This window comes from Colletotrichum truncatum (genome assembly GCF_014235925.2).
Source record: "Colletotrichum truncatum strain CMES1059 chromosome Unknown Contig_0002, whole genome shotgun sequence".
In the NCBI taxonomy this organism is placed as follows: domain Eukaryota; kingdom Fungi; phylum Ascomycota; class Sordariomycetes; order Glomerellales; family Glomerellaceae; genus Colletotrichum; species Colletotrichum truncatum.
This window is the reverse complement of record NW_027222399.1, coordinates 276,398-298,259: the sequence shown is the minus strand read 5'-3', so window position 1 is coordinate 298,259 and position 21,862 is coordinate 276,398. Positions and strand designations below refer to the sequence as shown.

The 21,862-nt window shown below is 47.2% G+C and overlaps 7 protein-coding genes across 7 annotated transcripts; 5 read left to right on the top strand and 2 right to left on the bottom strand.

Annotated features, from left to right (window-relative positions):
* Nucleotides 1-301: 301 nt before the first annotated feature.
* On the top strand, nucleotides 302-4,367 carry CTRU02_203034 (RNA-dependent RNA polymerase; the record flags this gene model as incomplete). Its single annotated transcript, XM_036731381.1, has 3 exons — nucleotides 302-3,324; nucleotides 3,373-3,696; nucleotides 3,746-4,367. 3 exons carry the CDS (start codon nucleotides 302-304, stop codon nucleotides 4,365-4,367), a joined length of 3,969 nt encoding a protein of 1,322 aa, XP_036576816.1.
* A 445-nt stretch (nucleotides 4,368-4,812) lies between these two features.
* Nucleotides 4,813-6,664, top strand: CTRU02_203033 (multidrug resistance protein fnx1; the record flags this gene model as incomplete). The annotated part of the gene is made up of 3 exons (XM_036731382.1): nucleotides 4,813-5,126; nucleotides 5,204-5,525; nucleotides 5,579-6,664. 3 exons carry the CDS (start codon nucleotides 4,813-4,815, stop codon nucleotides 6,662-6,664), a joined length of 1,722 nt encoding a protein of 573 aa, XP_036576817.1.
* A 1,582-nt stretch (nucleotides 6,665-8,246) lies between these two features.
* Nucleotides 8,247-9,909, top strand: CTRU02_203032 (uncharacterized protein; the record flags this gene model as incomplete). The annotated part of the gene is made up of 4 exons (XM_070204130.1): nucleotides 8,247-8,348; nucleotides 8,404-8,868; nucleotides 8,938-9,251; nucleotides 9,315-9,909. 4 exons carry the CDS (start codon nucleotides 8,247-8,249, stop codon nucleotides 9,907-9,909), a joined length of 1,476 nt encoding a protein of 491 aa, XP_070061893.1.
* Nucleotides 9,910-10,586: 677 nt separating this feature from the next.
* Nucleotides 10,587-11,727, top strand: CTRU02_203031 (putative aldo/keto reductase; the record flags this gene model as incomplete). The annotated part of the gene is made up of 4 exons (XM_036731384.1): nucleotides 10,587-10,629; nucleotides 10,680-10,725; nucleotides 10,764-11,312; nucleotides 11,367-11,727. The coding sequence occupies 4 exons, from the start codon at nucleotides 10,587-10,589 to the stop codon at nucleotides 11,725-11,727; spliced, it is 999 nt and encodes a 332-aa protein (XP_036576819.1).
* A 632-nt stretch (nucleotides 11,728-12,359) lies between these two features.
* Nucleotides 12,360-15,274, bottom strand: CTRU02_203030 (3-isopropylmalate dehydratase large subunit 2; the record flags this gene model as incomplete). The annotated part of the gene is made up of 8 exons (XM_036731385.1): nucleotides 12,360-12,715; nucleotides 12,823-13,000; nucleotides 13,065-13,390; nucleotides 13,449-13,989; nucleotides 14,042-14,584; nucleotides 14,636-14,835; nucleotides 14,927-15,127; nucleotides 15,163-15,274. The coding sequence occupies 8 exons, from the start codon at nucleotides 15,272-15,274 to the stop codon at nucleotides 12,360-12,362; spliced, it is 2,457 nt and encodes an 818-aa protein (XP_036576820.1).
* A 437-nt stretch (nucleotides 15,275-15,711) lies between these two features.
* On the bottom strand, nucleotides 15,712-16,831 carry CTRU02_203029 (uncharacterized protein; the record flags this gene model as incomplete). Its single annotated transcript, XM_036731386.1, has 2 exons — nucleotides 15,712-16,766; nucleotides 16,822-16,831. 2 exons carry the CDS (start codon nucleotides 16,829-16,831, stop codon nucleotides 15,712-15,714), a joined length of 1,065 nt encoding a protein of 354 aa, XP_036576821.1.
* Nucleotides 16,832-19,341: 2,510 nt separating this feature from the next.
* CTRU02_203028 (2-isopropylmalate synthase) lies at nucleotides 19,342-20,964 on the top strand (the record flags this gene model as incomplete). Its single annotated transcript, XM_070204129.1, has 1 exon — nucleotides 19,342-20,964. One exon carries the CDS (start codon nucleotides 19,342-19,344, stop codon nucleotides 20,962-20,964), a length of 1,623 nt encoding a protein of 540 aa, XP_070061892.1.
* Between the last annotated feature and the right edge of the window lie 898 nt (nucleotides 20,965-21,862).

Genomic DNA, 21,862 nt, shown 5'->3' with positions numbered 1-21,862 from the left:
AGACGTGCAGCTAATCAAACAGTGAAGCTTCCGTTGGAGCCCAAACTGCTTTCCCAAGCTTCCATGAGCTTCTCTGTGGTGACGTCCACATATGTGCACTCACGCAGCTCAGGTTCTGGTTTGAACTTCAACTTTAGCCTTATAAACCAACAAAAGTACGCTTGTGTTCTATGCTATCGATCTAGGACATTTTCTTCAGTAGCTTCCAAAATGCCCGTCCTCAATAGACATATCTTTACTATAGTGTACCTATAATATCAAAACTGCCTTCATTCGGAAAGGTACCAACAAACTCACCACCATGGAAGTATTTCTAGCCAATCTTCCCCAACCGTTGACAGACCGTACTCTGGGTCACCAGCTGAGGCCATATATGAACGCTTTGGGCATCACCGACTGGTCTTGTTTCCTGTCCAAGAACAGAAAAGATATCGGATGGGTTATCTTCCTAAACCCGAAGGATGGTGTCGATTTCCTTTCCCGTCATGGCAAGCAGCCGCTCTCAGACCCCACAATCTCAATCTTCAACCAGGCGCCAAATACTCCTCCTGTCTTGTTTCCCAGCAACATGAGGAACAAAAGGTCCAGAGATAAGGCTAACCTTCATCTGATGAACATCCCAGTCTATGCCTCTAAGAGCAAGAGGGACCCAGACCCTTTCGAGATCAAACGTCTTCGTGACGGCTTTGGAGATCAAGCAAAAAAATGCAATCAGCCTGATTCCCGTGCCAATAACAGTCCCATCGTGTTTTCAATTAGAGAATTGAAATGCGGTCACAACTCTTTCCGAAACGAGGCTCAGGAATTGACTTTTGTCGAACAACACTGCTTGTTCTCTAGGGGTCATGCTAAATTTGGCAAGAGGCTTTTGGTCTTGAACGTCGGAGAAGTTACCAAGATTGAGATCCCCTACTCCTCCATCTTTGCCATGATCAATTCCTCGACCTCTTGCACCTTTACTGTTGTGTTAACAGAGCCCCCACGTTTCTACAAGGAAAAATCGCCTCTTGAACTACTTTCCACTCAGATGCTGTATGGACATCCTTATCACCAACAGAAACAATTTTTACGTTGTACCAGTATCCCGGACGACCCAGCCCATGCCACATACGCCGGCAGCTGTTTGGTATACCAAATCAGAGTGGTTGATCCGGATTACCATCGCAAGCTGAAAATTCTGGAAAAGAGGAGTATGTTTAACATCGCACATTCTCACATCGCCCATGATCAGAATCCTAAACCAAAAACACACGACTACCAAACGACATGGGAACTGTTTTACGACCACATTTCTACTATAGGCGCGAACAGAAGTTTGCCGTTTCGCCTTCTGTTCCTCGTACAATCTTTGGTATGGAATAACTTTCTACACCCTTTTGTCGCTTTTGAGTTGGTTATCAAAATCGAGTTACTTTTCAAGAAGACGAAGGCAGCCAAGCAGCCCGAACCGCTTTCCGAGAATACCATACGGAATCTGCGGGACGGGTATCGAGACAGCTTACCGTTTCCCGTCCACGACACCGACCCTCAGTCACTGGATGCTGCGGGGATATTCAGTTCCCTGCTCGAGATGGAGGATCGCATTCAAGATGAGGCCGACTACAGAGATAGTTTGTTCCGCACAGAGACGCTCGATCATCATGTACCTATTTTCAAGGCCACAGTGACACCGACAAGAATCACACTCCATGGACCAGAATTGGACTCATCAAACCGAGTTTTGCGCAAATTTTCCAAGCACACGGACTACTTTATGAGAGTTCAATTTTGCGATGAAGACGGCACCAATCTGTTATTCAACCCAAAGATCTCGAACGATGAAATTTTCCAACGTTTCACAGCCGTGCTTACAAAGGGTATTCCGGTTGCCGGGCGTGTTTACAAGTTCTTGGGCTTTTCTCATTCATCGTTAAGGTCCCATTCTGTCTGGTTTGCCGCGCCCTTTGTTGATGACAGCGGTACACTACAATTCTGCGCAAAGATTATCCGATCCCTTGGCGATTTCGAACAAATTCAAATCCCAGCCAAGTGCGCAGCTCGAATCGGACAAGCCTTTTCAGAAACCCCTTCATTTGTCTCCCTCACTGAAAATGATATTGGGTGGAGAGCCGTACCCGACGTCAAGTTTACAAGGGGTCAAATCGAGCGTGTTTTCAGCGATGGAGTAGGAACAATATCACAAGAGGCCCTCGAACTGATTTGGTCTCACCTTCCGCAAAAACATTCGAATCCAACATGTCTCCAGATTCGCTGGGGTGGCGTCAAAGGCATGCTCTCCTTGGATTCAAGACTCTCGGGGCGTGTAATGTGTATTCGGAAAGAATCTATGGAAAAGTTCCCAAGCAAGGACGTCGAAAACCTCGAAATCTGCGACACAGCCTCGAAACCACTCAAGTTGGTTTTGAATCGCCAGATGATCAAGATCATGGAAGATCTTGGTGTCACAGAACAGTTTTTCCGTCGGTTGCAAAAGTTGGAGCTTGATCAGCTGCGGGCTGTGACGGCCAAGCCTTACAATACCGGTACATTTTTGCACATGCAGGGCATAGGTCTGAACTGCTTCCTCCCAGCTTTGATCCGCAGTCTTGACAGATACGAAATTGACTACCGCCAAGATGACTTTCTACGCACCGTCGTAGAATCCACCGTTCTCCGAGAGCTAAGACTGCTCAAGCACAAAGCGAGGATCCCGGTTCCCCAGGGTGTCACCCTCTTTGGAATAATGGACGAGACAGGGTTTTTGGGCGAAGGTGAAGTGTATGTCTGCTATGACATGCCTCGGCGTCGTAGCAAGCCTGTCATTGGGGACTCCCTGAGAGACGGCGCCGTCCTTGTCACGCGTTCACCGGCTCTGCATCCTGGCGACATCCAGGTCGCTCAAATGCGAACACCACCGCGGGACCATCCTCTACGGAACCTCAGAAACTGCATCGTTTTCAGCCAGCATGGATGCCGCGACCTTCCCAGCCAACTCAGTGGCGGAGATCTAGATGGTGATCTTTATAATATTATTTGGGATCCAGACGCTATACCCAAGTATGTTTCACCTGCTGCCGATTATGCTCGAGTGGTCCCTCCATCTCTTGGCAGACAAGTGCAAACAATAGATATGGCCAATTGGTTTGTAGACTTCATGAAGTCGGATGTGTTAGGTTCAATTGCGAATAGGCACTTGATCTTGGCAGACCAAAACCCCAAAGGAACTTTTAGTCCAGACTGTCTCAAACTTGCCGAAATGCACTCAACGGCTGTTGACTTCTCGAAAACTGGTATTCCTGTCAATCCAAGTGAAATTCCAAAAGCTGGACGAGCGCGGCCTGACTTGTAAGACCATACCCTGAGCTGTTACACGTTCACTTACAGACTGCCCAGTTTCGCTCCCGCACCGCCTGCACGCTTATATGATCGAGAACAAATAGAACTCATGGACGATGACAATGAAGCATCCGATGACGATGAAGATATGAGTGGTCCTAGTTATTCGTATTACAAATCTGAGAAAATACTGGGAGTACTCTTCCGCAATGTGGACGAGAAAAAGATATGGGATGAAGACATTCGCACAATCGTTTCGAAGTCAGGGCCATCAGTATGGAGTCAACTAGCTGGTCTTATACAGCGCAAGGTTGATGTCTATAGCGAAGGGAGAGTGTCATGGAAGACGAAGCGAGATGACGCAAAAAGACTTCGTGACATGTAAGGGTTGCCTTTTTTTCTGATACCGTCTCACTGACAGAGTTAAAAGATATGAAGACACCATTTCCAACTTCATGGTTGAATACTCGGAGAGCTACATGAAGCCGTTGACTGAAGTCGAAGTCTTTTGTGGCAGCATCTTCAATAGGTCTGGCTCACAGACCCGGCGGCAAAAAGACAATTCTAAGAAGCTCAAGGTAGCGTTTGATCGTCTTTGCGAGTGGCTTGTGGCGCAGATACGTCAGAGGCCGCGACGCGCGGGTCAAGGCGGCCTTGGAACTTCGGCGGTCGACTCCGATTATAGCCAAGCTCCCGGTTCTCGAGAGGATGGAGATGGTATAGATCGAAGACTAGAAACAAACAGAGAGGCACTGGAAATGTCGTACGCCTGTTTTATGGCGGACTTGCTACAGGAGGGAAATGCCGCCGACGAACGCACGCCTCCAATACATAGCTTCCGGGTCATCGCGGCTAGTGTGCTGCTTAGGGAACTGACGGAGCTTGCAAATCGCGTAAAAGGGGGCCAACTGGTTGATCCCATTGAGGAAGATGCCATCGTTGGTGGCGGCTTTGTAGGAGTCACTTCTGGGCCTGCGATTTCATATGCGTACAATGGGTACGACGTCGACGTCGGGCAGTATCCAAACTACGGGTACAGCAAATATCTTTAAGTGATTGTTGACAAAACCAGTCTTGCTCAACTTGAGTGTGTAGAAGGGAAGATCAGTTGCTAGCTTGTGTTAATTTGATAGGCCATTGATTGCGTTTGATAGCAAATCACCCATGCCTCAAGGACGACCATGTTTACGAGAGACCTATCTGGGATGGTTAATCTGCCCCAAAGCATCAGTCAGGTTGAATCGGCAAAACTTGGTCATCCAATCGGGCTCTGGTGACCTGCATGCCAGAAAAGCCTCCGAATCTTAGCCTGGGAGTCCAATTTTGCCCGCCGTCAGCAGCTTAGTCAGTGGGTGTCTTTGGAAACCCTCCTAATGAGAACTACGATAAATATGCGCATGCGACAGCGTAGGAAAAGGGAATCGACCATGAGTAATCCATTCCGAATACAAGAATCAGTCACCTCCATTGTAGACCTAATATGACCGGACTCCCACAATGGAGCCTCCAGCGAATGTAGCAGCAGCTGATGTTCAGAAAGAACCCCCGGAATCAGTTATCTTGCCTGCGGAAGCGACAAGTTCCAGCGTTAACGAGAAAGGCGAAAAGGAAGTTGATATTTCTGGCGCGGCGCCCTCGAAGTCATACAAGAAGGACTACCGATTCTGGGCTATCTTGTTTGCGCTCTGCATCACCTCTCTCTTGGCGTCGTTGGAGAACACCGTAATCGTCACATCGCTACCAACAATTGTCGAGAAGTTGGAATTCGGAAGCAGCTATGTCTGGGTTGCCAACAGCTTTTTCCTCACAGGGTAACTCGCCGTTCTAGTTAACCCCCCCCCCCCCCCCCCCAGGAAAGATAGGTTTTGCTAACCTGTGGTTCTTCTAGTGCCGCCGTCCAGCCTCTTTTCGGACAGCTTTCAAACTTGTTCGGCCGCAGGTACCTAACGCTTTTCATCGTAGCTCTGTTTACCCTCGGAAGCGGTATCTGCGGCGGCGCGAATAGCCCCGCGATGTTGATTGCCGGCCGCGCCATTCAGGGGGCCGGCAGCGGCGGCATCAACATGATTGTCGACGTAATCATTTTCGACCTCGTCCCTCTCAGGGAAAGGGGAAACTACATTGCCGTCATCTTGGTTATTTACGGTGTCGGAACGGCTATTGGGCCGTTTGTGGGTGGCATTATCGTACAGAATACGTCTTGGCGATGGGTCAGTCTCTCATATTTGTTCGTGTACGGGGGGCGCAAAGCTCACAAATTCAGGTATTCTACATCAACCTTCCAATCGGCGGCATCTCTCTTGTTCTACTCTGGTTGTTCCTCCACGTCAAGTGGGATCGAACCACCGTCGTTGCCGATAAACTTCGTCGGATCGATTTCATAGGCAACGGAATCCTCATTGCCTCCACGGTGTCCGTCCTAATCGCGCTCACATGGGCAGGGGCGGTATACCCCTGGTCTTCATACCGCATCCTCGTACCTCTCATCTTAAGTATAGCAGGTCTCGCCGGCTTTTGTGCGTTCGAGGGGTCGGGACTGGTCCCGGAGCCGGTAATGCCACTCCGCCTATTTATGAACCGGACCTCCGCAGTCGTGTATGTGACGACGTTTCTCAATTCGGCGGCAGTCTACTGGGCATTCTTCTTCCTACCTCTGTACTTCCAGGCTGTGCAACTCTCGTCACCTGCGAGGTCAGGCGTGCAGCTCCTGCCCATCACCTTGATTGGCATCCCGGGAGCAGCCGTTTCGGCAGTGATCCTATCGAAGTGGGGCCGGTATAAGGCCCTCCACATCACCGGCTTCGCGCTGATGGTTGTCGGATTCGGCCTCTGGACGTTGCTAGATCGCCACAGCAACCTTGCGGTGTGGGTTCTGGTGCAGGTTGTGCCTGCAATAGGCTCGGGGATGCTCCTGAACACGCTTCTGCCGGCCTTTCAAGCTGGTCTGAACGAAACGGACCAGGCCTCTGCGACGGCGAGTTGGTCGTTTATCCGGAGTCTCGGAAATGTCTGGGGCGTAGCTATCCCTGCCGCTATCTTCAACTCGTATATATCTTCGTATGCTGCAGAGGTCGACGACGCGGCGGCCAGGGAGATTCTAACTCGCGGAGACGCATACGCGAGCGCGACCAAGGCTTTTGTTGAGAGTTTCCCGTCGCCGGTGAGGGATCAGATTATTGACGTGTTTTCGAAAGCATTGAAGAAAGTGTTTATGATTGGCATTTCCATTGGGGCTTTGGCTTTTGTATTGAGCTTTTTCGAAAAGGAGATCAAGTTGCGCAAGGAGCTGGAAACGGAGTACGGGCTGGAAGAGCGAGAGGAGAAGGATAGGGGCAAGGGCACTGTTTGAGAATCTCGCTGGCGATGCAACTACTGCTAGGTCGTGAGGTACGGCTGTACAAACTGCGCAGGGGTCTTGAGTGATAGGATACTTTTCCAGCTTGCATGTTAAACTGCCATGGCGGCTTCCTTTTTGAGCCAGCTTGTGCAAGATAAGGTATTGTGCCTGAGTAAAGCCAGGTTAACGATCTAGCATCTTCAACTCTCGTCGACTAGACCCATGCAAAATGCATGGCCTGGCGAGAACTTCGTATAATTGCAATCGGTCATACAACTAGCACTACTTCTGAGGCTACAGCTATTCTTGCATCTTCCCTGTAGTGACAGAGGAATGGTTTATCGTCCGTTGTATGGACCAGCTACGGCAGGGTCCATCTTGCCTTACTGGGTATTGTGCAAGAAGCTGATTATTTAAACCGAGAAGTTAGACCTTGATCGAATGAATTGGAAGGATTTCAAACAGAATGACATCCAGCATGTGAAACAGGAATTATCACACCCTCTCTCCTGATCAGACGAAACTGTGACCTTCTGATTCTTTCAAATGGAGGCACAATGTTTCACAATACTGCCTTGGTACATGAGGCAAAGGGGGGGTAGGCACATGACGTTGCTGATGTTCTTCGAAATGACTAGAAAGATCAGAAGGCTATTGAGACCAACTGGGAGAACCCGCAGCTTAAACCTTGCTTATTTACGCGATGGTTTGATACCTAGTATGGATGTTTTAAAGATGGTGCAAACGTCTGCCACCGCCAGGTAACTGAAAAGATGGCAGTGCCACCATCTCTCAAATGCCTTAGCCTATACACTAGCTCAATTCGATCCCAGGGCATTGCAACTGTACGGTGTCGTTGTCAAGGAATTACCTGCTGCAGATTTTTATAGGACCTGGTAAAAGTGTATCAAACACCTATTGCTACTGCTAGTCTCTGAGCTTACATTTACCTCGCTGTGCCCAATGAAATCGAAAGCTGAATATTGAAATATAACTAAATTTGCTGATGGGCGTGTGATCGATCTGATGTGGCGCCGATGAAGACAAAGGCGCAGGATGCACGATCCTGGACTAAGAAAGCCATCGTACGAATTAGGGATGGACTGAGCTAAACTTACACATCGAACCTTTATTACTGTTTCGAAAGGTCAAGGCTTGTGTCCCCGCACAGGCAGGTGAGATGAAAGAATTTAAATGTGGTTTTGTAGCACTCAATGCTCATAGTAATCCCTACCACCCTTATTTTTGCATTCCTTTTTTTGGTGCCCGGGCCTTCATTACCATGCTCACGCCGATGACTTTCAGTCAAACCAACGACGATTGACTTTCCGATTCTGGAGCCCTTGAAGGTAAGAAGATCTTCGGTGCTCACGTGGGATTCCCCGCTCCATATCTCTGGGGAAAAACACCCACAGCTCTGACCTCTGGCCGTACGACTCATCTTCCATCATTGGCGAGGGTGCCGATGAGCTTAAGCTTTCGGCAGCCTGCCACATTGGCTGGAGTCTGCAGCTATTGGCTGGCCACTTCCCTCGTATATAAAAATCCCATGGACGGCTAACTCTTGTTTAGATTCTGGGGTGAGGCTGCAAGAATGAAAACAAACGGATATAGGATACAGAAGCCCGGCGAGCATCGTGAGCGAAAGACTGTCGCTGGAAGGCGATGCCTTTCTTGCCAGCAGTCATGGTCAATGGTTAGTAAGGTCAAAATTCGTTCAAGATCAAAAGTCATATTGATCGGATTGGCAGTGCGACTGTAGGCAACATCGCTTGAGACACCAGTCTCGGTCATCTTCGTCCAGAGCTTCATCAAGCAATCATTCATCCCCAAGAAACACCAGTTCAAATGTCGCCTCTCCTCGCTATTCTGACTTGAACCTCGTTGGTCTAGAGCCTCTGCCGTGCAAAATCACAGATGCATTTTTCTTATTTGTCGGTGACCTATCATCGCCTATTACCGACGTTTTCACGCTCTCATTTATGAAGACATACCTAAAAAGTTCGATACCCATTAGAGCTATTGTAACCACTATTGGGAACATACTTTTGGAATATGAAAGGCAATCTGACCTGTCTAGCTGGCAAGCGGCTGCGGCCGCGTTAGCCGCCCAAGACCGCCCAAGATTGAATGGATACTTGGATATGCTCACTTCTCCGGAATATGAAGATCAGCATCTTACTCTTTTGTTTGGGAATCTACTCGCCTACATGGAGGTACGTAAAATTAACATGTAGATGAATCTTATGCTTGTCGTAGTACTTTTCTGACTAGGCCATTATAAGCTCATGGTGGCGCGTTCATGGTGCCTTTTTGAGGCCGTCTTGAACAAGCTGTCGGACAAGATAAGAGGACAGCTTGGCGAAGAACGACGCACGCCGTTTCTCTACTTCGACCGAGGTCTTCTCATGAACTTCTCACTTTTAAAAGCTTACAGTGCCTTGATATTGCGCCAGGATACATTTCTAGCTGGTAGTGATCTTTACGATCCCTCGCCATTTGTAGATATCGACTCTAGCATCAGCCAAGTCCGCGCTAATGCTGCCATACTACACCACTATTGCAAATGGGTGGCATATTTTGCAAGGTGCCATCACAAGTAAGAATATGCATTCCGGAGCGTGTAAGCTGCCCGAACAAAGCTTGCTTACCATGCTTACAGAGCTACGAGATTTGTGAGAGAGTCCCGACATACAGCAGCGAGCCTCCAAAATAAGATTGGTGATGTAACTAAAGAAGAACTCCGACATGCGCTTTCTGAGGCTGGGCTTTTAAAAGTTGCGGAAGAAATCATCGAGAGTTCATATAAAATCACGACTGTTTTAGATGTACTTCGTGCTTCAGACGAGGACGACGAAGCTTTGGAGGGAGGAGATTTCAGCTACTTGAGAGATGTGTATTATCGCTTCGCACACATGGCTCTTACGCGAACGTTTTCGGACCCAATCTGGAAACTTATTGGCGAGGATGTGCCGGCTATCCTCGACCTTCCGGACCTAGAGACATATGGTTTGGCTATTCTCGAAAGATTCGAACGAAGAGCCCCTGTGGCTGGTCTTGAGTCCTGGAGCTACTTGCCTATCTTAATGGGTGTTGCATTCGAGGTTAAAAAGCCAGAGGACCAAAAGAGAGTTGAGAACTTAGTAATGAGCATTGCTGAGAAAGGTTTTGCGTCCGCAGAGTCGATGCTGGGCGACATGCGGCTCCTTTGGAAGATGGGCTCCGCATTTAAAAACAGCATGGGCATTGGGCTTTAATTGTTGGAAACTGAAACCATCAGAATCACGACAAGCTCGACTTTACTATAATGACACAGGAGATCATGTTTAGGGTTAGCTTATGATGAACCTATAAATGTGGGCTTAGAGAGACTAGGTATTCAATAATCATGTGCGCAGTTATCTGCAATCAATTAGTCCTGTGAAAGGCCTGTACCAACGTCTAACAGCTCAAACCTTGTCTTAGGATGCCCTGCATGACTGATACTGAGATTACCATAGACGCTTCAATTTCGTGGCAGTCATACCGTCCGAGAGGTGAAGTTTGTATGTCAGCAAACAGAGTGTTATGGTGCTCTCAAAGGAAACAGGGATGCTATTGTCAATTTCCTACTTTCAGGGACAAAGGAATGTATATATGGATCTTTTAGTTACCTATGATGGTTGACAGTACCTGAATATCACATCTCGCTAAAGTCTTGAACCAATTTTGTCTTCGACCCATGTTTCAGCTTCGTCTTTTTACCTTACCTACGTTGAACTTGAGCTCACTGTGTTGTAAGCACCGCATCCGGCAATGACGTCATTCAAACCCACATCTTTTTTCCCGCAATAAAAGTCACGCACAGAAGAAGCAAAACCAACGTTGGAAGTGATAAACAGCTCAACAACAAGACTAAATAATTTACAGCATACCATTTGGTTTTTGTGAAGCCATGGCGCCGCCTATTTGCACAAAAACTTTCAAACTCAACAACGGTGAGCTCGCTAAAGCCAGAAACAGAGAATACCAAATTGACACAAACTAGGCCTTGATTTCCCGGCTGTTGGTCTTGGTACCTGGCAGGGTATGTTGTAGCTGACCTGGCTGGAGTAACATGTGCCTCTTACTGATTATGCTTAGGCAGCCGAGGCACAGATGATGCCAAAGCACTAGAAGAGTCCATCATCCACGCTCTCAAGGTGGGATATCGCCTCATCGACACAGCACAGCTTTACGGAGTCGAAGACATCGTGGGCAAGGCTATTCATAATAGTGGTGTCCCTCGTTCCGAGATCATCGTTGTAACAAAGTTCTGGGGAGAGTGGCATCATGACCCGGCGGCTGCGTTGCAAATCTCGCTAGATACTCTTGGCCTTGATTACATCGATGTCTTCCTCATGCACTGGCCCTGGGCTACGACTCCAGCCCCTGAAAAGAAAGTTCTGAGGAAGTGGGAGAGCCCAACGTTTATTGAGACCTGGAAGTTGATGGAGTCTCTTGTCGGCGAAAAATGCAGGACCATCGGCGTCAGCAACTTCATGCCCAAGGTGATGGATGAGCTGCTTGCTGAGGCAAAGATCGTGCCAGCCATAAACCAGGTCGAGATGCATGCATTCAACCCAAACCTAAAGCTGGTGCCTTACTGCCAGGAGAAAGGCATTCATGTTATGGGATGGAGGTGAGTTTCCCATTCATCTCTACAATGTTAAGTGAAAGTTTCTGACATGAACAGCACCCTGGGCGGCTCGCGTGCTACGCAAAATGAGATTCTTACCCACGAGCTGTTCACGAGTATTGCAAAGGCACATCAATGCTCCCCTGGCGTTGTTTCTCTCTCTTGGGCTGTTCAGCGAGGCACTACGATTATCCCAAAGAGCGCGAACAAGTCTCGCATCGAGGAGAACATTCGATTAGTCACACTTACCGACGAGGAAATGAACAAGATCAATGAGGCTCACAAGACGATCCGAAGAGAGCGGTTCTCTAACAACATTGAATCGCAGCATATGATCATCGATGGCGTTAAGACGCAACAGGGCTGGACGTACGTTGATATGGGATACGAAGACGAAAATGGTAATTGGCTGGCGTAGATCGAGCATTAAAGCTTGTAGAAAGATGGCACGACCAAGTAGTAAGGTACAACAATTATATCCTACAGGACTATTCACAAACGGCAAAGATGGAATGTGATTTCGGGAACGGTTCAAAGTCCAACGGATTTGCTACGGCGTCGGTGCCGCCTGGCCCGCTGTAAACACTGAAGCGGCATCTACGCGGTTCAGAGCTCAGTCACAGACAATCGCTTGGTTTTCTAATGCCCTTTTCAAATGGGTGTTCCAGTTCGTGATTCCCTCTCTCTTCGACAGAGACGGAACGAACCTTGGTGGGAAGATTGGATTTATCTTCGCAGGCTTGTGTGTTTTCGTGTTTTTACCATCTTACTCGAGACTCTGGAGATGAAGTGTCGGCCGTATGTTGAGATCAACCACATGTTTGAGCAAAAGATGCCGACCAGAAAGTTCAAGACGCACTCCGAAGCATCAGCTACGTCGTTGGAAGCTGTCAAGCTAGGCGTGAAAGGATTGAATTGATACACCGAAAATAAGTAGACTACATGCTCTTGGACACTCCTTTGATTTAAATATATTTCTCTTGATTCATATCCCCGCTGCTTGATCCTAGGCCTTACATGCTGTTCTTATATGTTGAAGAATCCAAGAACTCACCAGGCCATTACATCATTGGTCGGTTTAGGCTTCAATTCTTTCGTAAGTCCTTTTTCTGGAGATTTCTGTCCAGTCAAGACGTCGTAAACTCTCTTTCCAAACTGGTTGAAAGCATTTGTCAATCCTCCAAGCTTAGTAAGTTTCTTCTCGAGTTGGGAAAGCTGAAACCCGAAGTTTACCCTATCTATGGTCAGAAGATTGTTGTCTAGGTCAATTTCAATATCCTTTCCCATTGTTTCCTTCTCATAGAATTGGGGATCATCGATAACAAAGCCCCAAAGGCCCAGAGATGGCTGGTTTCGACTATAGATGAATGCAAAACTCTCTGCTATCACACACTTTACCCCAGCACCTAAGGTTTAATTAGCTCTCCATTTGTCAAAATTCCGAGCAGTATTTAAATGTATCGGTTTTATCCGAAGCTAAATATTTAGCCTTTTGGGGTGAGTTGATACCTACCAAGCAAAGACTGCACTGACTCCTGGCGGCTAGATCCGCATCCAAATGCTTTACCGGCAACAACCACCTGGTGGCCTTCTTGAACCTTTTGACGAAATTCAGGGATTGTATGTTCCAGACAATGGGTACCTAGTTCTTCGTTGTTCTTTGAAACAAGAAGATACTGGGCCGGCGCAAGCTACCCGATTGGATTCATCAGCAAGACCATCCTACCACACAACCCGCGGAGAGACGACACTTACTGCGTCGGTATCGACAAAGTCTCCCATCCGGAAAACTTTGCTTTTAATAATGCCAGATCTGGAACTTGACCCATCGACTCCAGAGTTCTCACCGATTGATCCAGAGCCCTGGGTATGTCGCGCTTCTCCCTCTTCATTATAATCATGGCCTGGTGGTTCCACCCATTGAGGTTGGGCGAGTGAACCTTCTGGAAGAGAACCTTTACCCTTAATGGAGTTCCAGCGCTCATCTGCAATAGCATCAACAAGTTCTGACGGGGAGGTCACAAACATGTCGAATGACGATGCGGCCACCGTGGCTGCAGATGCTAAGCTTCCAATAGCCCCTAAAATACGGGCGATTAGTTTCAAATAATAATACTGATTGTTCTCAAGATTACTCACCTTTTCCCATTCGATTTTCGAAATTTCGATTCTGGCTACTCAGCCAAACCTCGCCCGGCTTAGCCATATCTGCACCCATACCCACACAGTAGCTGCACCCTGGGACGCCAATGGAGAAACCAGCACGCTCGTAGATATCAGCAAGTCCCGAGTTCCGCAGGTAGTCAGCAATAGGACGGCTGCCAGGCACAACTCGCCGGTTACCTCTCGCAACTGGCTTTTTACCTGCATCCAAGCCGGCCTGGAGCACGAGAGCACCCATGATAAGGTCTTCCTCTGCGGTTGTGCATGCTCCGATGAAAACCCCATCAAGCTGAGTGCCAGCTAGCTCTGATACAGGGACAACGTCATCCGGTCGAGGATAACGGGCCACAAATGGCTGGGCCTTGGAGATGTCAATAATATGAGACTCGACATAAGAACAGCCCTCGTCTGGTTTAAAGTAGTAAGATGTCGTTTTATGGCGAGCTGTTTTACGGGAGTCAATAAAATTCTTCGTGACTTCGTCGGGAACGAATATGCCTGTAATGCCTCCAAATTCCTGACGCACAAGTAAGCACCTTGGCAGCAGTATGGAGCATGGATTTTCTTACTGTAGTCATGTTGGCAATAGCAAAACGGGCGTCAGGGCTGAGCCATCGACAGCCAGGCCCAGTGTACTCGACAACACGATCAGCTGCCACAGTGTTGCGCTTTAGTTGCTGCAGAATGTAAAGAATGATATCTTTGCCACCAACTCCCCTTTGTGGCTTCCCAACAAGATGTATTTCAACCACCTCAGGAACCTTAAACCATATTTCCCCCGTAACAAGTGCCATTGTCACTTCGGTGGCACCCAAGCCAACAGCAAGACATCCATTGGCCCCAGCACTGCAGGTATGAGAGTCTGAGCCGATGATGATTTGTCCAGGCTGCGCACGTTCTCGGTAAAACTCAGTATGCATGATGGTGTAGTTGTGTCCTTGGAATTCTGTCATTTTAAACCTTTTCCGCGCGAAGTCCATTTCACCAACGAGCTTTTGCACGAGCGGCGTATCCATGATTCTAGGGTCGACGACATGGTCGCCGGCCAACCAAAATCTCGAGTTTGAGAATATTCCAGGGTCTCCCAACTTATTGTATGCTTGAAGCATGCCCTATTGGCCGTTAGACATGGTAGAATTTGCTGGTAACTCCATTGAACTTACGTGCCATGTTGCCTCACTGGCCATGACCCAGTCAACAGAGACCCTAATAATATCACCGGTACGAACCCAGCCCGGCTGGTCCACATCGTGCAACGCAAATATTTTCTCTGTTACATTCATTGGACGCCGAGTCGCGGGGCGGCTGGCCAAGGGAACAATTGGCCCACCGCGTCTCTCAGCCGAGTTCAAAGACTCAAGCCCTATTGGAAGAATATCATCAGAGATCAGCACACGGTGATGATGATAAGGTTGTATATGATTTTCTCCAAGACAAGGGAACAATCCTCTTACATGCTGATGTTAGTAGAATTAGCTCGTCGCCGTCTTTAGCCGACAATATTTCGTTCCGAGACAAGCCCATGCCCCCATAATCTGGGGAGGAAGTGGCAATATTAATAACTTCTGCGATGGCACAAGCCTCGACATTCTTGCCAGTCTGTTTAAGATAAGTTTCTAGAGAACATAGAGTCGCAATAGGGTTCGATTGTTCATCTAAGCTCTTTTTAATTCACCAATTTCTGTCTTAGCAATTGGCAATCTGAGACACCTACCTTTAGTTGCCCAGTTGTCGTTTAGGAGGACATTTCGGGTGGTTGTTAGAACCTCTTGGAGCCGAACTCGAAAGCTTTCCTCTGCCATATCCGCGACGATTGTTGATGACTTAGTATTTGGGAGTGGAATTTGTGATTATGTTGGTTGGATACTTTCAAGAATTAGGGTGCATCCCAGCGAATGCTTTATGTTCCACAGTCTCATCGAAAAGCGTGCCATAAAGTTTAAACACAACGAGGCGGACAAATCATCCGCTTCGTATTACGCACTTACTGCTGGGGTGCCTGGTCACTGCGTAATACTTTGGCACGCTTTTACTTCATCCGTGCATATTTGCGCGTTGTCATGCAGGCCCTCGCCCTGCACGTTTTGCCCTTGCTGCTGGTTTTCGCCCGTTATTGGTTTCATGAACTTCATTGGTTCTGGTTCTCTGAGATACTTAGTTTGTACAACACAAACTGTTAAAACGAGATAATGTGTAGCTTGATTCGACAGCTAGAATAGAAATACTGCCTTGTAGACATCTAAGCATCACTTTTCTCCATCTGTCGCTTCAAAAAGGACCTCGCAGCCGCTTCATAGGTTACAAATTCCACTTCAGAACCCCAACTCTTCAGCCACTGCACCATATTTTCGATAGACCCAATGATATGTGCCATTCCTGAAGTGTCAGGGTGCAATACGAGCGGGAATACAAAATCCCCTAGCCCATTACCATCAGGGCCATGCTTCCAAAGCCAGTTGAAACGATCTTGCCACATCTTAACAATAGACTGAGCTGGCACATAACCGTGCGAATTCTCAATGTTCGGGAGGTATTGTAGAGGTGTCATATCCTCCATATACCAGCCAGTAGGCACCCCAACCACAGTAGATGGCTGAGATGGGGCACATGGGTGCATCCAAGTATGTGCAGGCTGTGAATAGTCAACTGGTACAGGAGAAGGTCCCTTGCTGAGCTGATGCAACTGAGAATCATGCCAACTTAGAGAAGAATCGTATAGGAAGCCTTTCTTCTCAAGCAGATTGACCGTCTGCTGACTAAGTCGATACACAGGAGCTCTGTATCCCACCGGGCGTTTACCAGTCAGAGACTGTGCCAGAGTAATGCACTTGTCGAAGACGTCCTCCTCCTGCTGCGCGTCGAGCTTCGTGGCGTCTTCATGAGAATATCCATGTAACGCGATCTCTGCCCCAGACTGGACAATGGACTTGGTTTCGGCTGGGAAAGTCTCCATAGAATGCCCGGGAATGAACCAAGTTATCTTATCAGCCACCCCAAGACGCTTGAAAACACTCAAAAGGCGACCGACACCGACATGTCCTGCAAAAAAGCCTGAGGAATAGTCTGCAAGGCAGTTGCGAGGATGCTGCCCTGTGCCCAGCCAGCCAGCCACCGCATCAAAGTCAACTGAAAGTAAGATTTGAACGTGTCGAGGTGCTTCAGAAACTCGTTGATTAATTTGAGGTACGGCTGCGTTGTTTTTCAGTTTTTCAATGAGTTCGTTGAAGGATTGGAGTCCTTCCTCGTCCTCGGCTGTCGGTGCAATTCGAACGCGAACGCCTCCGATCTCAATAACTTAGAGAAGGGTCAGATCCATTAGCAATTTACTTTGTTGTATATTGAGATTTACCTCTCTCCATTTTAATGTAAATGATTCAGAACGTGAAACAGTGGGCTCCAGATCCTGTTGTTGTTGGTTCGACTAGATTTGTTTATTACCTGAGGCGTGAGGCTTGATACTGTCGACGTCTTCAATGCTAGCTTTTCCCTCGCGATTTCTAACTCTGGAGTTGTTTGCTTCCGTAAATTGGATATATTAGCGTATTCAATAGTCCTTGTAGAGCTTGCTTTGGCATGGCTCGAAGACTTGGGGCGAAAGACACCTGGCCTACTGTTAAGGTAGTTATGAGGGGCAATTGGGTGAGGGGTTGTCCAAATTCAATTGTCGCAGTGACGTCGTTTATGCAGCTAGGAAGAACTGGTGACACCGAAATCGCAATAACCTAGATGCCCATTTCCTATCGTCTATATTAACATGCAGCATCGCCAACGCGCGTTACCCATTTATCCAGCACCGTAGTAGAGCGGAGCCTCTCTTTGCAATCATTCATCACAATGTCAAATATCAGACTGCGCCACATTTCTGGGATATTTTTTGCAATAAAGGGTTTTGGAAAGACAAAATCCACGGTTCTGTGTCCATAGAACAAAAGCTCTATGATTCGATTTATACCATTAATTCAAATGAAACAGAAAGTAGCCCTCTGTTCCAACGCAAGATCAGAGGTATTTAGAGGCAATTAATTGTCATTACAAAGCCACATGAATTGTCGCCAAAAGGTAATCGCTTCTTTGACAGTTATACGACTCAAAGACCCTAGGCTCTCTTAAGAAAAAAATTCAAATAGCTATACGTCTCCACGCGCTGTGGCCTCCCGAGTGTTACTCCGAGACTTTCAGATCAGAGTTAGCTGCCTCCAATTATAGGCTGGCACATATAACACTTGTGGCTTACTGGTTAAAACCGGCCTGCAGTTTTGACTGGATTGGTCCTTTCGCCACGCAACTAGAAATCCTCAATCTAGATGATCCTCTAGGGAAGGCGTCAATTTGATTGTAGACTATGGAGAGTGAACAATGAAAACAAAGTAGAAACTATGGTTTCTCTGTCGAAACTTGCACATATCAAATGAGTATCAATTCTAAAAGAAGGGACTCGAGAGTAAGAGAAACTTTATTGGTTCTTGATCATTACACGTGTTAATGCATGTAGGTAAAACTGATTGAACACGTATAAGAGAGTCTTCGAGTGCCTTGAGTTCCAGATGTAAATTGTTAGTAGGAGCGAATGAGACCAATCAATAACTGTGAAAAGTTTGACCTTCTTGTAAAAGAGGCTTCGGGGCCTATGTAACAAATTGAATAATTATGGGGACGGTATCTGATAGCAAGGACGGGCTTGTCTACATGAAAACGGACAGAGCTTGGAGAATGAAGAGAGACATAAAAGACTGCAGTTGTATCGACTGTATACTTGAATGGCCAAAATACAGTTGTACCATGTGAAAGATTTATACTTAAGAGGCAAGGAAATTTCATGATAGCTTAGTAGTATTCAGACTAATCGCTGAATTCGCCAATAATCTCAATAACCAAGAAGAACTGAAATCCCATTGAAATCGCACTTCCCTGTGACCAGATTGAGTTCCAATACCACTGTTCAGGGGATTCCAGTCGGCCTGACTCGTGCCTTATATTTAAAACAACCTTGTCGAAAGAAGCTTTCGAGGTTGACATGTCTAACAGAGAGCCCGGCAGAACTAGACAGGCAAATAGAGTTCAGAGACACTAGTCATGAAAAATGAACAAGACATCATGTTGTGAAGGGTATCCAAAGGTTTCATCTGCAGTGGGTCGACGACGTTTATGTACCACGGCATTCTGAGGAAACCGATGATTGGGTCGACTTCCCCCTTGGCGGCATTTTGGTCCGGTCTTCAGCCAGCGACTCCTAGGCTCGTGGCTCCTTGGACCCGGCGTGCTGTCCATGGTGCGCACTGTGAGGTTGCACAGTTTAAACTTTCCTAGTACGGAAGATGAGAAAATGCAACCAGAAACTGAATCAGCTTCAGCCATTTAAGGTTTGCAGGGCATAGTGGTTAACACCATATAAGCACCAGACAAACCACGAATGAATGTACGTTCATACGCAAAAGCTTCTTCGTCAGCCCTATGAACAAGTAACCCATCTTTTCTTGTTCTCAGAAGTTCACATTTGCAAATAGACACGCAAACACGTGGAAGCTTCAAAATGTATGCTTTCTTCCAGTACCTCTGAAAACTGAATATTCCAAATGGGATTTGAGGTGTTCAGCCGTTGGAAACAGCACATGTGCTTACTTGTGGCGCAGGCTTCCTGATCCCCAAAATAAGTACGCAGGGTTTCTACACTTCAACAATCCAAACAGGAAGTGGCCGAACAGAACGTTAGAAAAACCTCCAATATGGCTATCAACGGATCTTCGAGACGGCAATCAATCACTGATTAACCCACTGGTAGGACCGCCATTTTTCATACTCCCTAAGGCTGTTCAGTCAGTGTACTAACAAACGCTATCAGACTGTTGAGCAAAAATGGGAATATTTTCAAATGCTTGTTTCCATTGGCTATACGGAAATTGAAGTCAGCTTCCCAGCTGCTTCACAGATTGAGTTCGATTTTACTCGTCGTCTTATTGAAACACCCAACGCTGTGCCAGAAAACGTGCGAATACGGGGTCTGTCACCAACTCGTGAAGACTTCTTAGCCCGCACAGTTGAAGCACTCCGTGGAGCCAAGCGAGCTTCAATTTGTACCTATATATGTACCAGCGATAAGCAACTCAGATACCAGGGGTTCACGCGAGAGCAAGCTGTTGAGCAGGCGGTGAGGTCAGTGCGATTTTTACGATCAATCACCAAAGACAATCATGAATCTGCCGCCGTAACAGACTGGACACTGGCGTTCGGGCTCGAAGCATACAACGAGGCCGATCATGAATTTGCTGTCTTGATTACAGAAGCTGTCAAGGAAGCCTGGGGACCGACCAACGAGGACCCGTTGGTTGTTGTCCTGGCTACCAGCACGGAGGTAGCCACACCCAATGTGTTTGCAGATCAGGTTGAACTATTTCAAGCTTCTCTATCTGAGCCTGGAAAGATCAGAATCTCTTTACATCCTCATAACGACCGCGGGTGCGGCGTGGCCACTGCTGAGTTAGGCATGCTGGCCGGTGCTGGTATGGTTGAAGGTTGCCTCTTTGGTAATGGCGAGAGATGTGGCAATGTCGACTTGGTAACTTTGGCGTTAAATCTGTACTCCAGGGGAATCAACCCTGGGCTTGACTTTTCCAATCTTTCAGAGATCAAGCGTAAGTTTGAGAGGCTGACCGGCTTGAGTGTATCTTCGCGGGCACCATATGCTGGCGAATTTGCTCTACAAGCCTTCAGCGGGAGCCATCAGAATATCATTCGAAAAGGGTTAAATTGGCGATCTGAGGCCCTTGAAAGTGGCGAAAGACCCATTTGGGACATTCCCTATCTTCCCCTTGATCCAGAGGACCTAGGAATTCCGCTCGACCAGATCATTCGCGTGAATTCGCAAAGCGGTAAGGCAGCTGCCACCTGGATATTGAATCGAAGGTGGGGGCTAGACCTGCCCGTTGATCTTCAAGTTGATTTCGGTCGTCGGGTGCAAATGATGTGCGAGGCTTTGGCTCGAGAAATCACTCATCAGGAGGTTGTAAACCTGTTCATCGCTAGTTACGCACTTTCGGCCACAGGGAACCACAGTACAGCAACCCGCATCGGCAGCATCAAAATTGCAACCAATGGAACTATTCAGAGTGTTGAGGGTATATTGAATACTGCGGATAGCGCGACTATCCGGATCAATGGGTCGGGATCCAACATCCCATCTGCTGTCATCAGGGGCCTCCACTTCATGAAGGACAGCAATGCTGCTGCAGAAATTTGCAATACCCAACAGCTCAGTGCCGATAATTTCCAAGGGAAAACATGCGTACTAGCTACATGCACGGAGAACAACCACGTCACTTGGGGTTACTTTATAGACCAGGACAAACAAACCTCTGAGGCACTGGCTGTTGTCTCAGCAGCTTTGGTAGGCTCCCACTTAACTGCGTCATGTTTAATAAAATTAACCCATATTGCAGCATATGTATCGCCGAAATTTATCAGCATTGCCCTTCAAGAAACAAGTAAATATTTCTAGAATTGACGCAAAGCCAGCACCATCGCATACTGTTACAAAAGCTTAAGAAATATAAGCATGTGTACGATACAGGTCTCGAGGAAAAGTCTTTCATAGCAGGCATCATATTCTAGCATTCTACGTGCCCAAAATCAACATCACAGCTTTTCCTGCTTCTCGGATACAACAAGTTACGTGTAGCATGAGCTGCTTTCTTGCATGCCAACATGTTGCGTATGTCGAATGGCATTCTACTGCTATAGCGCTAGCTGCAAATCATCTTCAGCGCCATTCAGCCTGGGGCATGTGCTGATTAGCCACTGTCATGCTGAGGGAAGAACAAGGCTTCCATGTTGCTTCCGGTCTCTATTGGAACAGCGATGAGCTGAAAAGCCAGCACATTTACCTGCAACTTTATTCATTGTCTCAACTTCTCATTCATAGATTGACTAGGTGCTACTTTCTAATGGATGCATATTCGCCATTGTTAGAGACCTACGAATCAGTCAAAAGCGATTTTGAATCAGGACAAGCATATGTCCCATTGTTAATCATGCCCGTGATCATAGGTAACATTGTGTCATGGTAAGGTATCGAGAAGATTCAGAACAGTTCTCGCTGAAATTGAGCGAGCATCAAAACAAATAAAGTGAGGACTTTCAAGTACAATGCTAACACATATTGCGATTTGCATATTCATTTTGCGGACGATGGATTAATAACCTTTTGCCACGGATACAATTCCTATTGACAACTACGTTTCAATCCTAATTGAACACTAGCAAGGAACAGTTTGCGCAAAAGCAAAGTGATCAGAAAAGCTGCAGTTGTAGAGAGATAAAAGTAAGATGGACGTAAGTGCAAACCGTTTGGATAAGAAAAGTCTCAATTCTCTCTCTATCCTTGATCATTGCAGTTG